We start from the raw sequence: 14,226 nt of genomic DNA on the forward strand, positions 1-14,226 counted from the left end.
TAGGCAAAAGGCATCAGACTGTAATATTTATCAAACAAGATGACAGCCAATTGACCACATTTTAAATATTTAATCATGTTCAAAACAAAGTCTTCACTTCTGCTCTTTCAAAGAGTCGATTTGGTTTTATTTACTGTCCTCTTTTTTTGTTTTCCTCTGTGACGCCATTTCTTTCAGTTTAGAGTCCAGTTTTCTTTGCAGGTAGGCTTTCTTACTGGGATCCATGGATTTGTCTTTCTTCCCACTACCAGCATAAAGAACGCCTTCTTTGCTTATTCTCATCCGAGCGTGAGACTTGGCTTTGTCTCCACAGCCGTGCACCTAGGAAAGGGTTCAGGACAGTCAGATCACAGAAAACACAAAACTTTACTTTGCAAAAGTGTCTCACGTTAAAGCTGTCATTTTGTGAGTCTGTGTACTTAACCATGTCTCCTTCGTTCATGCATTATCAAACCAGGTAAATCACAGCTGCGTCCGTTCCCGTCTTACCTCTGGTATATGATGACTGAGACAATACTGCCTGTTGCAGAACAGGCACAGCTGTCCAAGAGTTAGCACCGAAGCCTTACACTTGACAAAACTGCACACACTCTCAGCCTTCTTGACGGCATCGATAAGTGCGTCAAAGTCATCTTCCGGGGCAGCGGCAGCAGCGATGTCGCAGACGCCCGCTTTCATTCGGCTCTTTCCTGGGAGAGACATGATTGAACTGTAAAACATGGAGCACATGGGCAACTAAAACAGTTCAAAATTTGATGTTTTTTATGACAAACCTTTAGCTGATTTGGGTTTCTTTGATGTCAGAGCTGCTGGGATGTTGTTCTGTTGCTTTTTCTGCTGAACACTTTCTTCCCTTTTCTGCTGCTCCCTCTTCATTCGCTCCAAGTGCAAACTTTTTAAGTCTAACGGAGGTTGACACGGACGCTCTCTTTGAGGATTTGGGACCGTTTCCTCTTCATGGGCTTCTTCTTTTGTTTCTTCTTGTGTTGGTTCTTCAGCTGGTGTTGAATCCAGAGGCCTGGACACAGTAATACACCTGTCTTTGCCCTCACCTTTACTCTCATGCACAAGCCCCAGTTCCTCAGCGATCTGGTGGACCAGCAGACGGTCATGAGAGTTAAATGACGGTGGAAACTGCAGTTCAGTCTGATTTAAATCCTTCAGGAAGCTCTCCACCTGCTCTCTGATCTCACTGTCTCTCTTCTTATTCTGCTCTTCCTCTGTCAGTGCTGTTATGCTGGACTTACTGTGCTTAACATGAGCAGTGTTTTCATTACCGCTGTGAACAGAGGGCTTCTTTTGTCCTTGCTTGGCCTTGCTGGGAGGCTGGTCTTTACCCTTCTGTTTGGATGAGCTGCCGGCAGACGTGTTGGTCTTTGTGTCTTTGTGGTCGCGGGTGTAGTTCTGTGGCACGATGTCTTGGATGTACTCAAACGCTGTTCTGACCTCGCCAAACTCAGTCATATGACTGATGAGGGATTTCAGGAAGGCGTGATTTTGGACTGTTTGTGTGTCACACACTACAGCGATGTGACGTCTCGCACGTGTAACAGCCACATTGATCCTCCTGTCCTCTGCCAGAAATCCAACCTCCCCTAAAATAAAAGAAGGAACAATTACGTGTGTGAAGTAATGCAGATAACATTATGGCGGGGCAGAAAGAGACACAAAAAAGTACCTTTTCTATTAGAGCGAACTAAAGACAACACCACGGCCTCTTTCTCTCTGCCCTGAAATCCATCCACTGACTTTATCTCCAGGTCTGGATGCTTCGCAGAGAGTTTCTGACGCAGAAGATCCACCTTAACAGAGATAAAAACATAAAATATCACAGCTCTTAGTTATTCTGGTACACATCTATTACTTAACATTTTCTATATTTGTGATGTTATTATGAAAGTCTAGATCTTTCTATTTAGGTATTGTATTGTAAGTGCATCATTGCAATGACATAGTACAGTAGTAGCTCTTGAGTTAGCATATATTTTATGGTACCCTTACTTGTAGATTGTATGGAGCAATGACGGCGATGTCTTTAGCTTTCAGCCCAGCTTCAGTCAAGGCCTTGATGTGCAGTTCAACAATTTCTACCTCACCTGAGGATAAAGTACTGTTAGATCCCTCATCACACTGACTGTAACAAAAATTGTTTGTCTAAATAAAAAATGACTAACCTTTATTGCCTTTGGACTGCTCATCTGTGACTTCCATCTCACTCAGGCCGCAGCCTGCGGTGTCGATCAGAAGCAGCGGTGTGCTGGTCTCCTCAACACAGCTGACTCCTGGTAGATCTCTTTTGACCAAAGACAGTTTTAAGGAGTTAAAATTCACTGAAGTATAAAAAAAGAGATACTATTCATCACCAAGCTCACACTCACTTTAACAGATGTGTCTCTACAGAGCTGTGAGCTGTTAGTCTGCCCTGGTACATCTCTTTGGAGGCCCACTCCATGATGGCACTGTTCATGCGGTACTGAACCGTTAGCATGCGGACCACTGAGTCCCCGTACATCTGGATAAGTCTCTCCATAAGACTGAGGGACAGGCCTTTGGATGCAGCCCTGTGGAGCAAAAGACATAAAACATTATGATACAAGACCCCACAAAAGGACCTGAAAAACATACTTATCAATCAGCTTCTCACTGTAACTGATTGGATCTACAAGAACTCACATTTTCTGCCAAAGCTAGAAGAGTTCTCTTAATTCATATGAATATGAAATCACTTGATTAATGAATTAGTCAGCTAATCGTGCAGCTCTATTAGTCATATATATTTAACCTTATAAAGAAACACTCAGGGGGTTTAAAGTAGAAATAAATCCTTGTCACAAATATTATCATATTATTAATTTATGATTACATACAAAGATACAAACAATCCTTTCTTTACTTTTGTGATTTGATGGTAGGTGGTAACTGCTTGTAATCTCCAGCCAGAATGCACTTTCGTGCTCTGAGCAGGGCGATCCAGCAGCTGCTCTCCAGTGCTTGAGCGCACTCGTCTATCACCACCCAATCAAAGTGCTCAGCTGGCAGGAACTTCAGAGGTCCATCAAGACAAGCACCTGCAGACACAGACAAGTGCTCTCTGATTGCCTTTCATCATCAGTGAACAACAACTGAAGATAATTCTCTTTCCTCATGACTGACCTGTGTTGGTTGACAACACAACATCAGCACTTTTCAGGATCTGGGTGATGGCTGTTGCCTCCCTGGTTTTCAGCTCTTTTCTTAGCTCCCCGATTTCCCTTTTGAAGTTCATCCGTTCTCCTTTTTCACGCATCTTCTTCATTCCCATCTTAAAAATAAATAAATAAATAAATAAAAAAATAATTAAAAAAAAAAAAAATGAAAATAAAAAAAAAAATAAAAAAAAAAAAAAAAATATATATATATATATATATATATATATATATATATATATATATATATATATAGATATATATATATAATGAACGAGAATAATAAATAAACAAACAATGCATTCAAGATCGCACAAATACAAGTAGGAGCACAGATTTAAATACTTACAAAAGCTTTATCGATGTCTTTACGGATGTCCATGATGATGTTTGCATTGTCGCTCTGAGCGAGGATGGCGTCTAGTGAATGTTTCTGAATGGATTCCAGCAGTCGGGCAGGGTGACCCAGCCTCAGGACCTTTGCCTTGCACCGGGCTAACCTCTCCACTAAATTATCCACAGCCACATTAGACGGGGCACAGCACAGGACCTGCACATAAAAATGATCCTGTGTAAACTGAGATGCTGCAAAGACAACTGCAGCAACTGTGATAATGACAGAAAACAAAAATATTCACATTAACAAAAAATAAAAAATAAAAACTTTTTGCACCTTTTGGCCTTGTTTGACTGCTTGCAGGATGATCTCCACCACTGTGGTGGTTTTCCCAGTGCCTGGTGGTCCATGAATCACAGCCAGTTCTCTCTGTGACAGAGTGAATGTCACAGCTTCTTTTTGGGAGTCGTCCAGATTTGAGTTAAAGAATTCGACTGCATCTGATAAAAAATAAAATAGTACCCAGAATTAGTCTTTGTAGTGTATGATTCACGCTCATTTGCAAGATTTTTAAAATCACTGTACTGGTATTAACGCTACCAAAAAGCACAATACAGAGCAATTACATGGCCTATTATTTTTTTATATGTCTGCTTTGTATCGTGTGACTTACTTGGCTGTGACTGACACGACGGTTTACTGTCTCCAAAGAGAACGTTTATCAAATTTCCAGCGGGTCCGTTGCCATATCCATTTAATGCATTCAAGGCACTGCAAGCACAAAACACACGATGAAAATAAGTTACCTTACATGCTGCTCAGTCAGACATGACAGTGAGTTTATTACAGATGTGACTTACTCTTTCATTCGTTTGTAGGTGACATCGTTTGCCAACTTTAAGAGGTTGTAAAGAGCATCTGTATCAAAGCTGAGGCCATCCTTCGAATCGTCAAATGCCACACTCACAGAAGCCTGACTGACCCTCGTCACTATTCCTGTGCTGATCTGTGAGTCTGCGGTGCATCCGCTGGTGTCGTACAAGCCAACTATGTCCCCTGTAGCAAAAGACATTAATGTCACATTAAGCAAAATATGAAACTATATTCACACACAAAAAAAGAATACATCTTTATCCAGATCATCTGTCTCACCAGGTCCAAAGCTGTTGCTTGGCAGGGATAAGAAACCAAGATGCTTTCTTGGCTCGAGGACAACGATGGTGCGACCATACAGGCCTGTGGACTGACTTCCTATTTGCAACTTCAGCAGGCAAACGCCTTTATTTTGAAGATCCTTCAGCGCGACGTTCTCCTGCCATATCCTGCACGTAGCAAACAACACACGGTTATTTCATAGTGAGAGCTAAATCACAGTCAGTTTTCTTGTCTGGGGGACAACTACTGAGCCAATAAATAACAGTTGTTTGAGGGCTTTTTTTTCAAATTCAAAGCCTAATTTCTTCATGTATTTTAATCTTAATCATCTTAATGACTGCACCAAAAATATATGAATTTGAATGAACACACTCAATTTAGCATGAACAATACATGCAATTTCACTGTCAGTGTCTTTTTAAGATGACATCAAAACTTTATCCCATGTGAATTCATGGTGAGACTGAAGATGCCATCAGGGTTATCTCAGTTTTGGTTTGGAGGCTACAGATTTACAGTGCAAATCCAACATTAAAAAGTGAGGGTGTGGAGTTTGAAAGACATCGGCATTCCTCCGGCAGGGAGCCACCATCGAGTGCACTGTTGGATTAACCTTTATGCATTAAAGTGTCACACTCTTGATATTATTAGACATACCTGGTCTCCTCTATTTCAGCCTCCCTCTCTTCTTGGAGGAGCTCGAGTGTCTTTGACACAAATTGTTCGACCGCCATCACTCACTAGAAAAGACCCAAAAGATCAAGGTTACATGTCAGTTATTATGTGTCAGTACAACTTCACTTGGGTATAGACAAAAGACAAACTAGAGAAGGTCCTGCTCACTAATTACTATTAAGTTTTTATGTTATAACACACCAGGTCGTATTTGCTGATAAAACTAGATGCTGTATGGGTTACTTCCTCCATTAACAAAAGAAAAATATCCAATGGAGGAATGTAAATATTCATTCAAGCACTATACATTTTTGAGGAACTTGGAAGTTTACTTTATTTGAGTATTTCCATATCATGCTACTTTATACTCTCTCATACACACACATCATCAAGGATAATCAAGAAGTAAAGCCTAGAAAGTCTAGAACTTTTGAGTTTGCAAAGTGTCATGAGATGAGTTTTGTTGTGAAGTGGCAAATAAAAAAGACTTCAGGGCACTTTCGAATTGTACAAATTTGCTTTCCTTCAATAATGCAGCTACAGTATAAAATTCCAGCATTCACAGTATCAATAACAATGATAATAATAATGATCCAGTGATATATTTAGCTACATAAAAATGGTGGCTGTAACTCACTCCCTGACTTTTGATGGGTAAAAGTGAGACATTTATTTCTCCGCAGAAATTTCCAGTAAGGGTAAACAAATGAATCAAATAATCAAATACATTTTACATTCATGTATTTCATGTGTCATTTAATTTGTTACTTATTTTTCTATGTTGACAACTAAGCATTCTTTAATAAGATTATTCATATGCATTGACTTTTAAAAAACATTGTATTACATGATTAGGTATTTACATATTCATTTAACTGTATGTCTTAAAACCCTCCACACAAATAAAGAGTTTATTACTTGTGATACTTGCAGATATATATTGAGTACAACTCTGAATGGAGGTCTTTGTGGTTTATTGGTACTTTAACTGCAGTAAAAAACTAAAACAAACAGGATACTTCTTCCACAAGTGAATCTCACAATCCATACACACTCCAGCGTGTTGTTAAATACAACTCCTAGTTTTAATTCTTGTGTATATACATTATATTCGGCTGTAGTTCAGGTTGAGGGTAATACACGAGAAGAAATAGGTCAGATATTAAGACAGTTCCCTCATTGACTTCAATGCTAACATGTTAGCTTGCTAGTCACAGCACACTCAATTTACTTCAGCTACAGTTAACAAACGAGGGTGACACTCACCCATTAATGTTAGCTATCCTTACTGACACCAGGAGAGCAGCAGACACAAACGCGGAGACGAATAGTACGTTTCTTATGCTATAACATCTTCAGTGGGATCACCGCACTGGGTTTGTTTGAGTCATGTCGTCTTCTTTTATTGTGCTAGCTTGTAGCATGCTAGCTACACCGCCACCTACCTGCTCAGAAGACTCCCCCTACTCTCATTCATTTTATTTTGAAAAGCCCACGACGCGGAAGTTACCCAGCTGGGGTTGACGCTCCAGAAACACACGTTGAGGTAAGTTGTCAATCAAACAGGCACAGACCGCTCGACAGTCAAATCCTGGTTGTTTGTCATAAATCCAGGCTGTGTGTGAGAGCGGGATGACCGGAGCTGCTCGGGCTCGTCGCTCCGTGTGATTGTGAGCCGCAGGAGGACATGCTCCCGGTTTTTAATCTGCCAGATCTCAGTCAGGAAGGAAGCACTTGCACTGCAAACCTGCAGACCTGAGCTAACCCATTTTTTCTTTAACTGCTCCTTCTCACTGCGTTTTTTTTTCTTTTCTTTTTTTTTTTTTCCTTTTGGAGATGAGAACGACGTTATTCCTGCTGCACGCCATCTCATGCTGCTGGCTGGTCAGTGCCACACTCTCCAAAACTGATGCAAAGAAGTCGCATAAAGCTGAGGCCGAGGTGAGTAAGTTCAGGGCTTTACCTTGAGCTGTGTGTGTGCTGTGTGTGGTATGTGTGTGTGCTGCCAGGTCTAACAGGTCTTGCCCTGTTTGTCAGGTGTGACACTGGACTCAGAGGCCTGTATCCTCCTCACCTGTCATGTTTCCAGTCATGATGATGATGATGATGATGATGATGATGATGATGATGATGATAAGCATCTGTCAGTGAAGTGGGCTGTTTCTCTGTCTCTGGTCCTCTGTGTTTAGACATCTCCAACCGAGCTGTCAGTGTTGGAGAGAGGCCTCGTTGTGTCAGACCCGCAATGGAAAGACATAGTGAAGGAGGAGAAGAGGCACTGTGCTCACATCAAGAAGACGTTTCAGGGACAAGTGCTCGGATATGTCACACCTGTGAGTCTGAAATCCGGCCACAAGCATGTGTGCACTTCCTCCCTCTGAGCTGTTTTGACAACACTTGCTCCAGCATTAAAGGGCGAGTTCAGATATTATCAGGTTTTAAGTTGTTTTACAGGCAGAGATCTTTAAAGGTCCAGTGTGTAGGATTTAGTGGTTCCTTGTGGTGTGGCTCCAGATGACAACCAACTAAATACGCCTCGCCTCAACCAGACTGACTGCAGTGGCCGCTTAAACTGTGAAGAGAGTGAAAAGGCCGTCTGTTTGGCTTGTACGCTATAGGCCATTGTAGAAACATGTAACATGGCAGACATCTGTGGAGATATGAAATGCTCATTCTCAGGCAACAGAAACACAAAGATTTTTAAGTTTTAGGATATTATACGCAAATGAAAACAGTTCCAGTTCTACCAGTAGGTCGTCCTAAATTTTACTTACCGGACCGTTAAAGATGGCATACAAAAAAAAAGGGGGAATCAACTCAATTGCAGTTTGTACTTGCACATTTTTTATGGCTTCAGAGAGGTAAACTACACCAAAGGAACTTCTTTTTAAATTCAGAAATGTAATGTTATGATCGATTATCAACCTCTTACCGTTAGAAGCAGGTAATTATATGGTCTTGGTTAAAAAAAAGTCCATATCATGCATCTCTATTAAAAAGACTGATTGAGCTCAATCGATCAGCTGATTAACCGCTAGAATTAAAATTAATTGTACAACTGTATTTATAATCAGTGTATCATTTTACTGCTTCCTCGAGCAGTAATGACAACCACATGATGCCTCCAGGTTTCTCTACATCAGAGACGTGATGCTCTTCTTTGTCTTGTAAGACAGTTCATTTAAGATCTGTGAGATTTATTGTTGGCCATTTTAACGTCTTGCTTTTTACTTTGAGAGTGATTGTGATTAAATTGCCAAAATGAAGGATAAGTTAATTAAGAAAAACTTCAGCAGATTACCGAACAATGGAAATAATTACTACTTCTGGCCCTTAACTGTACAGAGGAAGCTCACTTCATGGCCAGTGAAGACGAGGAATGATTGCTCTTACTGATAGCTCATACATACAGAAACATATGTTTTGTATAAAGGCAGACTTGGAAAAGAATATGACCAGAAAACTCTCCTGTAGTGTTTTGACTTAATATCTCTGAATCACACGTCTTGTTTGTATCACCCTAACCCTCCAGTGGAACTCCCACGGCTACGATATCGCCAAAACGTTTGGCTCTAAACTAACTTCAGTGTCTCCAGTGTGGCTTCAGCTCCGCCGACGGGGACCTGAAACGTTTGACGTTACTGGACTCCACGATCACGACCCAGGTAGACCACCCACTCTGCTGACAGTCAGATGGAAAATGTATTAAGCCTTTGTTGGCTATAAAAGCGTCACCACGAATGGCTAATGTACATGAAGGGGTCTTCTTGTCTTCGCAGGCTGGGTCAAAGCTGTACGCAAGTCTAACAAAAAAATTAGGATGGGTGAGTACATGTCCTGCTGACTGCCCACGGCTCTGTAGATGGTTTCAGACTCGAGACTATTGTTTTGTCTTTTTATTTTCTTCACCCTCAGTTCCTCGGCTGCTGTTCGACGGCTGGTCCTACCAGGACTACATGACTGTGCTGGGAAGCGAAGATGAAATTGAGGAGCTGGGGAGTGAGCTGATCGATGTTGCAAAGGTAATCAAGCGATGTGTTTTCCTGTAACTCCCCCGCAATGGTGTTGTGTTTGTCCTGCGTGTGTGTCTGATAAAGCTGTGGCCTTGCAGACTGAAGGATTCGATGGCTTCACCTTCGAGCTGTGGAGCCAGCTGGGAGGAAACAAACGGAAGTGAGTTACTCTGTCGACACTGCCCCTATTTACAACTGGGAACGTCGCGTCTTTGCGCGAGACGCTTCAGATATCAATTCCTCTCTGTGCAGGGAGCTCGTCCATTTGGTGAAACACATATGCGAGACTTTAAAGGCTAAAAGACTCGACTGCATTCTTGTCATTCCTCCTGCTGTGACAAGGTGAATTCACTTGGTTTACTTAGTGCATTTACTTTTATAAATGCTAAAAAGAAAAATCAAACGATTGGGAGCTGACTTTCCTTTGCTTTTTTCCCCCCCATCACCCAGTACGGGGCAGCCGGGTATGTTTGGCAGGGAGGAGTTCGAGCAGTTGGCCCCTGTAGTGGATGGATTCAGCCTCATGACATACGACTACTCCAGCGGAGCCAGGTGAGCATCACACACAAGTGAAGTCCGTTGATTCACTGTAGCACAAAAATGTTTTAGGTTGTTACGTGACAAGAGGAACTAACGGCTACAAGAAGATTCACAGCAGTAAAGTGCCAATGTTCTGAGTTATATTCTGAGTTGCATTGTATTTTGTTTCGACAGGCCGGGCCCGAGCTCCCCCCTGCCCTGGGTGAGGGACTGTGTTCTCCAGCTCGCACCCGATGCTCAGTGGAGGCAGAAGATCCTGCTGGGACTCAATTTGTACGGCCTTGATTTTGCAAGCCAGGGAACCGAGCCAATCCTGGGAGGAAGGTGAGATAATACTGTGACTGCCTCTGTGAATACTTCTTTCACTTTTTTTTCAGAAGCTTGAATCATATGAAACTTTACTTGATAAGAGTACTCGATTTAGCGTCACACTAAACATCGTTGGGCTCCAGAGTCCAACCTCACACATCAGAATTTATCAGATATCAGAAAAGAGCTTCCTCTGGAGCCACAAATCGCTTTATGTAACTTTTTTTTTCCACATATGCAGCAGCACTCCCCAGATCCTGTGAACAGACTTTGATCTGTAGTTCTCCTTTTAAAAAAGAAAAAAAAAACTTCCAAGCACTATCAAATCAGGACTTTTTCTCTAGGACATAAAATATTCATGACCAAACAAGCAACATCAAAGCTAACGGTTGGGGATGAAAAGCACCCTGAGTGGACATCCAATAACCCAGCAACCGTTTTAGACTCTTCAGTGATAAGTACGTCAGAACATCACCTTCTTCCAGCTATTTCCTGACTTCATTAAACCAGTATGCGGAGCAACAACAGAAAAAAAAAAAATACAGAAATGTGTTGTATGAAGAAAGCTGGTGGAGAAATTAGGGACTTTAGCGGTGTCTTAAACTTGTCTCTGATTTTCTTGCAGGTACATTGAGATTTTGCGCGAACACAGGCCGAAACACCTCTGGGATGAATATTCTGGAGAGCACTATTTCAGTTACAAGAGGTAATGATGAAATGACACCATGGAGTCAACTAATTATGACGGAAATCTTCAACTTCCAACAGCATTTCTTAACAACATCTGTCACGTTTATTTCAGGAACAATGCGGTTAAACATGTGGTGTACTATCCGTCGTTGAAGGTAAGTATCACATCACGAGCATGTTTGTCAAAGAGCAATGTAGATAATTTTTAAAACTTAAGTGATGTATTTATGAGGTTTTCTGAGATAACGTTGTTTAAATAATTTCACAGTCAATCTACCTGAGGATCTCTTTAGCTACTGAACTGGGGACAGGGATTTCCTTATGGGAACTGGGACAAGGACTGGATTATTTCTATGATCTTCTATGAGAGCTGGACTTGATGGTGAAGACCGTGGACCCCGAATCATCAGCACATGGATTTCTTCTTTTTCCCTGAGCACAGTGCGCCAGAAATTGTTGTTTTGTTTCTGAATGAGTGAAAGGGAATGTTGAAACAAGCCATTGACAGGATTTGGTTAATACTCAATGAGTTTGCAGGTTGAGAACAATGATAGGAACAGCAGACGAAAGGCTGTGTTCCTTTCTGTGAATGATATTGTGTAAAATTTCAGTTTGTACAGTTCAGTCACACATCTCCATTCAGCAACAGATGGTGCATGATCATCAATATGTAATGAAGTTTGAATTGAAGGGGTGTATTCCTATTCTGAGGCCTTCAGAGTTCACGTGCCACAAACATCAGCAGCATCCTCTCAGTACAAATCAAGAAATCTTCTGTTTTGCCCACAAACACTTCTGCTCTCGGGTGGGAAGATGCATTCTTCTCTTACTTCGACCCTCCTCAAAAACTGCATCAGCCCCCGACACCTGAAGTTTTCCCTTTTTCATTTTTAAATTTTCAACCTGAGACATTTGATTGTGTGATTTTTATTATTTTGTATCGACAGCATCAACAAGTAACAAAGTTGTATTTACAGTGTTGTCAAACACCTGTTCTGACACAGCATCTTCCAGTGTTTGTCTGAGATGAATGTTAGTTTAATTACATGAATATAAATGTGGTACAACAAAGTCGTTTAATTTGATGTTACGATTTTCTTTTACTTTGCACTGAAGAGCAGGATTAGATTATTCACAGCAAGTGACGTCGACTGCATGTTCTGGCCCGTTATTAGGTGTCTGTCTATGACTACATGCAAAGCATCTTCTTGACTTGCTGGAAAAACAAAGAGATAAACATGAGTGGGTTTTAGTTTTTAGAATGTTAAAGTATTTACTAAATCAGTCTCTGCTCTGCAGGTGAGCTCACCTGTGTACGATCCGCCACTGTCTTTCACAAAGTCCTCCACGACCAGAGGAAGGTTGGCAAAGTCAGGCCTCCGCACCAGTTCAAACACTGACGGCTGTAACACACATACTGTAATTAATTACATGAACTTCTACACAAATATATTTGTTTTTATTTATACATTTATTTGAGGAAGACTGACTCCTGTTAAACTGTAGCCACTGAAGATCCACTGCTGTCCCTCAGTGGCGCAACACAGAGCTGACACTCCTTGTCCCACTGCACAGACAGGCTCTGCAAACAGAGGAACAAACACGTCTCTACACCAAAGTCACAGATGACATACTGACTGCTTTTTAAAATTAGCCTGAAACTCACTTTGCTGAGAGATGAAGTGTGTGAGAATGCGGTGCAAAGAGCCGCTGTGTGCCAGGTCGTTCAGCGCTCCGGGGCAGTCTGGGATGAGCAGCGCCTGGTATCGGGCACCTGCGAAAGGTCAGCGTGACTTAGCTGAGCAGAGTCCAAACCAACAGCACACACGAAACAGCCAAACGAGCACGAAATTAAAGTTCTCACCATCTATAGATTCAAGCTTGGCAGGTGTGGCGTAGGGTTTCACGTTGAAGTCCTGCACCCATCTAGCAGTGCTTTCATCCACTCCAACAAAGTCTATTGGCTTCCCCTACCATTAAAAAAACAACACATTGTGTTACTGTAGTGTGGTTTTAAGTGCGATGCTTTAAAGGAACAGTTCAGCCCAAAATGAAAATTCAGTCATCATTTACTCACTTCTACACCGAGGGAAAATGTTGTAGTCCAAAAAAACCTTGCTAGAGCTTCACAGCATCACAGCATTCCCTTAACAACCGATATAGATGGGGGGTGCCTGTGTAATCTTTCTGGAAGCCCAGAAATCTGATATGAAAAGACATTATTTACACTGTTTTCAAAGTGCAAGTCTTCACTAGAGCTGCTAAGATAAAAGTGTTAGGGTGTATGGAGACTTTTTGCTGGATAAGCTGTATTGATTTTTTTTTTTTTCCCCAATTCAAGTGACCATCTGCATCGTTGTTTAGGAAAATGCTGCAACACTGATTCACAGTGAAGCTCCAGAAATGGACTATTAAGCTTCATCCGAATGTCCATCAGCATCTGGATGTGTGTATAATGACTGAATTTTCAATTGTGGGTGAACTTCTGTGGGTGGCACTTTTATTTCACTGGTTCATAACAGCTCAGATAGTTTGGGATCGTCTGCTGGACTGCAGAGATGTGTGAAATCATCCATTGAAGATTGTTTTTAGAAAACTGAACATCTTGATTCCATCAGAATTGGCTGGACTTGATTGATCACTTCTAAGAGTAGCTGCTAACAAATGATAGAGACATATTCAGATGCTTAACTTGATTAGAAACATCCTCATACCACACAGTGCAAGAATAATAAGTCTGTTGGGTATCTTGAATGATAAACACAGTCTTACCCCGGGTGTGGCTGTCTGGAGATTAAACACAGAGGAACAGAGGCTGAAGGACTGATGGAAAGACTTTGCTGACACTCCTGAAAGAACAAAACACAGTTTAAACACAACAGAGCTCAGTGGGAGCAGAACGTTGCTCGGCTATTACGCTAGCTAGCTAGCTAGCTAGCTGGCTAGCAAGTGATGTCTGACCACAGCTAACAGGTTAACTAAATTAAGAACTAAGTAACAATTAAGTATAAACTTAATGTGAATGAAGTAACACCACACTTCATCACTGTGTCATCCATCCCTCTCAATATAAGATACATCTGGTCGCAGCTAATGGACTCACCTTGTGGAGAAGCACTCGCCACTATCAAACAGGTCGGTTTCGCAGACATTTCATTTATGTCCGTGTTCCCTCCACATGAAATACTTTTAGCTTGTTTGAAATGAATAATAAGATTTTTGTGGGTGAATTCATGAAAGAAGAATTCGCGAGGAGGAAGTCCTGTCAGCTGACAACAACATCCGGTGAACAATTTCAACATAAAAGTTCGTTGTCAAAGGC

General features: G+C 41.5%; 3 protein-coding genes across 3 annotated transcripts; 1 reads left to right on the forward strand and 2 right to left on the reverse strand.

The window, feature by feature from the left end:
* Window positions 1-13: 13 nt before the first annotated feature.
* ighmbp2 (immunoglobulin mu DNA binding protein 2) lies at window positions 14-6,790 on the reverse strand. The gene is made up of 16 exons (XM_037106263.1): window positions 6,619-6,790; window positions 5,335-5,417; window positions 4,675-4,844; window positions 4,383-4,578; window positions 4,196-4,293; window positions 3,859-4,022; window positions 3,535-3,735; window positions 3,154-3,301; window positions 2,894-3,068; window positions 2,379-2,561; window positions 2,175-2,293; window positions 2,002-2,096; window positions 1,679-1,802; window positions 774-1,595; window positions 490-689; window positions 14-321 (listed from the first exon to the last, which is right to left on the reverse strand). The coding sequence occupies exons 2-16, from the start codon at window positions 5,409-5,411 to the stop codon at window positions 127-129; spliced, it is 2,967 nt and encodes a 988-aa protein (XP_036962158.1). The 5' UTR covers window positions 5,412-5,417; window positions 6,619-6,790; the 3' UTR covers window positions 14-126.
* Window positions 6,791-6,842: 52 nt separating this feature from the next.
* Window positions 6,843-11,979, forward strand: chid1 (chitinase domain containing 1). Its single transcript, XM_037106270.1, has 13 exons — window positions 6,843-6,898; window positions 7,189-7,293; window positions 7,542-7,685; window positions 8,885-9,017; window positions 9,132-9,176; window positions 9,268-9,374; window positions 9,464-9,525; window positions 9,618-9,707; window positions 9,816-9,917; window positions 10,080-10,229; window positions 10,840-10,920; window positions 11,017-11,059; window positions 11,173-11,979. Exons 2-13 carry the CDS (start codon window positions 7,189-7,191, stop codon window positions 11,269-11,271), a joined length of 1,161 nt encoding a protein of 386 aa, XP_036962165.1. The 5' UTR covers window positions 6,843-6,898; the 3' UTR covers window positions 11,272-11,979.
* gatd1 (glutamine amidotransferase like class 1 domain containing 1) lies at window positions 11,816-14,211 on the reverse strand. Its single transcript, XM_037106271.1, has 7 exons — window positions 14,008-14,211; window positions 13,677-13,753; window positions 12,769-12,874; window positions 12,571-12,678; window positions 12,395-12,486; window positions 12,214-12,307; window positions 11,816-12,120 (listed from the first exon to the last, which is right to left on the reverse strand). The coding sequence occupies exons 1-7, from the start codon at window positions 14,204-14,206 to the stop codon at window positions 12,005-12,007; spliced, it is 792 nt and encodes a 263-aa protein (XP_036962166.1). The 5' UTR covers window positions 14,207-14,211; the 3' UTR covers window positions 11,816-12,004.
* Between the last annotated feature and the right edge of the window lie 15 nt (window positions 14,212-14,226).

Source organism: Acanthopagrus latus, chromosome 8, assembly GCF_904848185.1.
Source record: "Acanthopagrus latus isolate v.2019 chromosome 8, fAcaLat1.1, whole genome shotgun sequence".
Lineage (NCBI taxonomy): Eukaryota > Metazoa > Chordata > Actinopteri > Spariformes > Sparidae > Acanthopagrus > Acanthopagrus latus.